The 6,080-nt window shown below is 35.8% G+C and overlaps 1 protein-coding gene and 1 pseudogene across 1 annotated transcript in view; one reads left to right on the forward strand and one right to left on the reverse strand.

Moving 5' to 3' along the window:
• Window positions 1–2,794: 2,794 nt before the first annotated feature.
• The window catches only part of MOB3B (MOB kinase activator 3B), a 207,363-nt gene continuing 204,077 nt past the window's right edge, over window positions 2,795–6,080 (reverse strand). The window contains exon 4 of the mRNA XM_012646398.1: window positions 2,795–2,829. Within this exon, the coding sequence (XP_012501852.1) occupies window positions 2,821–2,829 (9 nt within the window). The 3' untranslated portion in view covers window positions 2,795–2,820. The remainder of the gene's footprint in view (window positions 2,830–6,080) is intronic.
• The window catches only part of LOC105811949, a 16,529-nt pseudogene continuing 13,595 nt past the window's right edge, over window positions 3,147–6,080 (forward strand).

The following is a 6,080-nucleotide window of genomic DNA, read 5'->3' on the forward strand; positions in this document are numbered from 1 at the left end:
CACTCATTCAAGACCTTAGAGGAGAGTCATCCTGGGTTGTTATGGTTTCACAAATATTTTATAAGGAACAATATTCTTGGCAGGAAAATGAAATGGTGATTTTGATTTTGTAGCCTCTCACTCCCAAACCCCCATCCTGAATAATCTTAGGAAATACTAAAAATTGACTCTAACCAAACCAGAGATATGTTTGTCCTCAAGCAGGTAAAAATTTTATATTATTATCAAAATAAATGATATTTAAAATATATTCACTATATTTATATATAATAAATATAAGCTTAAATTTATATCTATAAATATATAAGTATATTTTATATATTTATAAATATATTAATTCATAAATATGTATAAATATAAACGTAATTCATTTTTATTAAAATAAAATTCTATTTCTAAAAAAGATCACTTCCTATCCCTTGTCAGGTACATTTGAGAATTGACTCTTATTACACATTTACTGTTTAAAGGATTTTAGAGTGACTTTAAAATGTAGTGGTATAAATTCTTTAAGCATGCTATTACTTTATATTATGCTCAGAACAGTGAAACTTAAATTTTTAAGTCATATAATGATATACTCCAGGTATGAATACAGTGTAGAAGTTTTAATACTTTGAATATTTTTATGAGAGGGTTCTTGAGTAGTTTCTTCTTCATTGGTGGGTTTTTCAGTAGCATTGAGGAGTTTATCTAGGAAAAGGGAAAAAGTATTAATGGCATATAAAAATGCTGACTAAACATCTGTGATTAGACATACTTTATTGTTTGTTTGTTTTAGAGACTGAATCTCGCACTGTCGCCCAGGCCATAGTGCAGTGGCACAATCATAGCTCACAACAGTCTCAAACTCCTGGAATCAATGATCCTCCTGCCTTGGGGGCTAATTTTTAAATTTTTTGTAGAGATGGGGCCTTGCTATGTTGCCCAGGCTGGGCTCAAACTCCTGGACTCAAGCAATCCTTCTGCCTCATCCTCCCAAAGTGCTGGGATTACAAACGTGAGCCACCATGCCCAGCCTGATTATGCACGTTTTAAAGCTAAAAATGGAACAAAGAAGAGAGAAGAAATGAAAGAGAATGAGTTACATTTTCCTGAAATAAAAAAAGAGAAAGAAGACAGTATTGAAGAAATATAGTTTTTGTGATAATGGGTTGCCTGAGGTGGGAGTCACATGCCCATAATGTGTGAAAGAGAAAAAGCAGGAAACACGTGGCCACCTCTAAAGGTAAGGAAGATCTATTTGAGGAGAAGATTGGCTCCAGATGGCTCCCTGCACAGGCTTTCAAATAGTCCTCTCTGTCCAGAGCAGCCTGGTTGCTGAGTTTGACACCAGAAAGGGAGGCTGCATGAGTGTAGATTGGAAACAGAGGTTTGGATATAAAAATTAGGAACTACAAATCAAGGATTCTGAGGCCTAATTTAATATATATCTCAGTCTATAATGTGTCCCTTTGGAAGAATGTCATTAAGAGAGTGTTTGGGAATAGTTGTGACTGGAGGGCCATTTTTCCCCAGGGAGATGGCCATTTCAGTTAACTTTGGTTAATACAGGAGTCAATAAAGTTCCATATGGAGTACAGGGCACCACGACAGGAGGAGTTCTATAGAGAGGCAGAATGAATTCAGACTGAGCCCACAAACCCATTATAGGTATCTTGCTGACAAGAAAGAATTGGTAAAGGAATCTGTTACTGGAGTTGATAATGATTCAGGCAGGACTTGAAAAATTGGTAAGGAATCCTTAAACTCTGCTATGTAACCCTTACACACTGGAGAAAAGAGTCCAGATTGCTGCTGCTTATCCCCCTTCCTTCAGAGTTTTAGGGACTCTACTTAAGCAAACAATCCTTAGTCAAAATTATCCTGGTGGTCTCCGTTTCCTTGGGGGTGTGCTCCTCTGGAACGTCCCACTGTGTCAGCATGCCTCCTCCTGTCACAGCCCCATTTAAAATGGCAGGAATTTCTTATTCCAATCTGACTTTCCTTGACAATCCTCTGGGGGTTTGAATCATGGACTAGAAGTTAGAATTTTGCAAGCTCTTCCGTGGGTCCTCTCCTCAGCAGCCCATATCCTACGGGAATTTAAGGTACCTGGTCCGCTTAAGAGCTGGCTTTCCACGTCTCGGCCCAAACAACTCAAGATGTTGCTTGCTGTGCTCAAGCAAGATTCTCATGAGTGATTTACCTACGTAATGTATGCTCTTCAAATGTCACTGTCTCATTTGAAATTGCTCAAAATATTCCATTATTGTCAAGCCAGCTTTATTAATAATTAGGCATTACTGAGTCTGGTTTTTCCCAGTATTGAAATTACCATAGTCAGAAACATTCTCTTTTCCCTATTTAAAGCTAAAGGTAAAAACCAGAAGGAGGTTTAAGAAACGTGGGTTTAAGAAAGACATGTAATTTCCTAGAATCCTAAATTTAGTTATTATTTAATGTTTCTTTCCACATGAAGCAAATACATGAGGTTTAGAAATGTAAGAACCTCCCTGGCATCTGAAATGATCAGGGCAGTGACTGTGGAGTTCCAAGAGTGTGGGTGTGGGAGGACTTGGGAGAAAAACCGAGAGGAAGGCCGAGAATTCAGCGGGATCCCAGGTCATAGAATCTACCTTAGAGGGAAAGTGTAGTCTTGTTGAGGAGCTGAGACTTCTTTCCTCCCTGACGCTCTCTAGTGCTGTTTTGAGACCCTGCTCTAAGGCTTTCGCATGTGGAATGGGGCCTTTTGGTACTTACAGTTTTTTAGAGCAAATCTCAGATCGGTTGTTGCACTCACAGATATTTCAGAATCAGGGCCATTTGGATTTTGTGTCGTCAACACATCTAAAAACATAAAATCAAAAGTCTTCAACAACCAGCTAAGTCACTTTTTGTTTCTTTACATTTTTCCTCATTTGATTTTTTTTTACAAAAACATATGCACTAATTCCTAAAAAAAAAAAGGACAAAAAATGTTTGAGTCATTTTTGCATCTACAAACTAAGAAAGTAGGGCAAGGGACAAATCTAAAATTCATGGGGGAAAAAGCCAAACTAGTATCCTTTTGCTAAATGACTCTTCCTGAGAAGTAATTATTAAGGACATCTACGGAAAAATATGTAAGTGCATAACAGGTGCCGAAGCAGATTTGTAGCGGTGCAATGTTGTCACTGTTTGTATTGACATTATCAAAAACTCAAGTAAGAAGCATTGATCCTTGATCCTTCTTTAGACTAAGGAACATTCAGCTAAAAAAACATATGGTTCAATAACAATCAAGGTTCCCCATGTGTACCCACAGTTACATATGTACATAAAGAATCCTGCTTTCAAGAGTCATCAGTGGGGTTGGTTGTAATTCAAAACTAATGTACATGTTCACTCAACAAAAGGGGAAAAGTAAGTTGGATCAAAATGGTAGACTGAACACACATGTGTCTCCTCTCTCCAAAATCTCATAGAATGACAGAAGATTTTGTATACACATGAATGCATGTGTGTATGTTTAATATACACATATATATTCATTTCTTCCTTTGTGGGAATACAAAGAGAGGTACACCCAAGTGTGTACATGAGAAGAACATACAAGGGGAGAATTGTACATACTCTAAATTTTCTCTAACAAGAGAACAGATAAATAAGTTATGGAACATTGCTTTATAGAATACTATGTGTGCATTAAAAATAATGAGGCAGATGTGATAGAGTTTCAGAGTTATTAAATGAGAAAAGCAAGTCATAGTATAATTTTTTAGTATGATTCCATTTATGTTATATGTGTGTGGGGGGGGGAGTATGTATCAAATGTAAAAGAGATATTTTTTGTTTAATTGAAGTAATTACCAAGCACTTGATTTATTGATTCTCTTTTTAATTCAAAATAGACGTACATCCTGAAAAAGACATGATTTGTGTTGTACCATTTTGCACACAGCAGACTGCACATAGTAGGAGCAGTCCAGTGGTAGGTTAGATACCACTCCTGCCTCTACTTCCTGGTAACTACGAAATCTCTCTGAGCATCAGGGATTTTTTTCACCCATAGAAGAAAGATATTGATTCATCAAGGAAAAAATAGAAATACAACTTATGTATTATAATTTTCAAAGAGCTTGAGTGTAAATATGTCTTTATTATTTTTCTATTTTTTCATTAATATGAATAGAGATGCTGGAATAATTAAATTTAATCTTAATTTTTAATTTTTAATAAGAGTTTCTTAGGAACTTTTCAGTTTTTAGAATGGTATACCTTATAAGGACATGGAAAGGAAGCCCATATGACGAATGGTGACTTACAGACTAAATTTTCATGGACCTTCCAAACATCTAGAAATCACTTTGTTATAGGTTGAATTGTGTCCACTCAAAAAAGATATGTTAAAGTCCTAACTCCCAGTACCTCAGAATATGATCTTATTTGGAAAGAGGGTCATTGCGGATGTAATTAAAATGAAGTCATACTGGAGTAGGGTGGGTTCCTGTTCCTATATGACTGGCGTCCTTTTAAGAAGAGGGAAATTTGCACACAGAGATACAGGGAGAATGTCATGTAAAAGGGAGGCAGAGACTGGACTGATGCTGCCACAAGGTAAGGAACACCTGAGGCTACCAGAAGCTGGAAGAGGCAAGGAAGGATTCTCACCAAGCAGCTTTGGTGAGAGCCTTTACTTCATTGGCCAAATCTTTGATTTTGGACTAAGAGCCTCCAGAACTGTTAGAGAGTAAATATCTGTTGTTTTCGAGCCACCCTGTTTGTGGTACTTTATTTCAGCAGCCTTAGAAAACTGATACACATTTCTTAATAAATTTTGGTTAACTCTCCATCAAATTTAGGTCAATTGTCACTAACGTGAATAAAAAGCCATGATGCCATGAAGAACCAGGGTAGTTACAAATAATTACCAAGAGAACCTTGTTAAACTTCATAACATCTCATGAAAAGAGTTGTAGGAAATAAGGATTTCATTTTATACACTGAAAATTCTATATGAGTAAATTGGAATTCAAGAAGTAGGAAATAAAATGATTATGGGAGTTTAAAAAGGACAGCTGAGATAAATACAATGAGTATAATCAGCTTTTGTACATGTATTGCTGTTAACTTTAAAGACTTACATTGTTTTATATCTCTGTAGTAATTGCCACTTTTCTCATTAGCGGGAGCACCACTGTGAGCATCATCTTTATGCTTTTCTTCTTCCCCGTTATGTTCATCTTCATCTAAAGGCATCATACTGGGTAATGCTAACAAAAAAGTATGACACACCATGGATCAGAAATATATTGGTTTCTTTTACTATTATTTTTTCCTAACTGCATTTTTTTCCCACAAAGGATTTAAGGCAGATATTTAAAATCTAAATTATACCATACCTCCAACAATAAACTTTATGTCATCTTGTAGAAAATTGCCACATACCAATTTTTCATGCTTACGGGTCATCCTTCTTACCTACTATTTCTATGGAAGTTTAAAATGCTTACTCACCTGCATTAGTGGGCTTCAAAGTGCTACTCTCTGAGGAAATAACCCCAGATAATAAAATAAACAATATAAAACTCATTGGGAAATTGATGTGATTTATCCAGTAATGTAGTGCCTCTTCTTGGAGTTTCCTTTCTGTGGCCCAAAAGGTCCTATGACTGGCCAGGACATTATGACATCACTGTTAGATGGGAGTCAGAATGCTGGGGAGGAAATCTCAAGAGCTCTGTGACTCCGTCTGAAGACCATTTTATCTTTGGTGCTATGATGGTTTTCAGTGTTTTAAAATAAACCATCATAGGATTTTTTTTTTTTTTTATGAAAGTTAAGAAATATATTCTGGTGAAATAATGTTAATTATTGGTTTCTGGGTTTTAAAGAACTACTAATATTGTTGATAGTTAACAAATCTTTTTGGTTTTCAAAGTATTACAATGTTATATATTCTTTCAGATAACTGCAATCAAAATATTTGTTAAAAGCTAGTCAGAGAAACCAAGATTCAATCCAAATGCCCTGCAAGTTCTGGTTCATGGACTATTTTAACTGTAATTCTTTAGGAAAAGTTTTCTGAAATATCTTTCTTGTATTTCATGACCTATATT

The sequence above is a fragment of the Propithecus coquereli genome, unplaced genomic scaffold (genome assembly GCF_000956105.1).
Source record: "Propithecus coquereli isolate 6110/MARCELLA unplaced genomic scaffold, Pcoq_1.0 Scaffold106, whole genome shotgun sequence".
In the NCBI taxonomy this organism is placed as follows: Eukaryota; Metazoa; Chordata; class Mammalia; order Primates; family Indriidae; genus Propithecus; species Propithecus coquereli.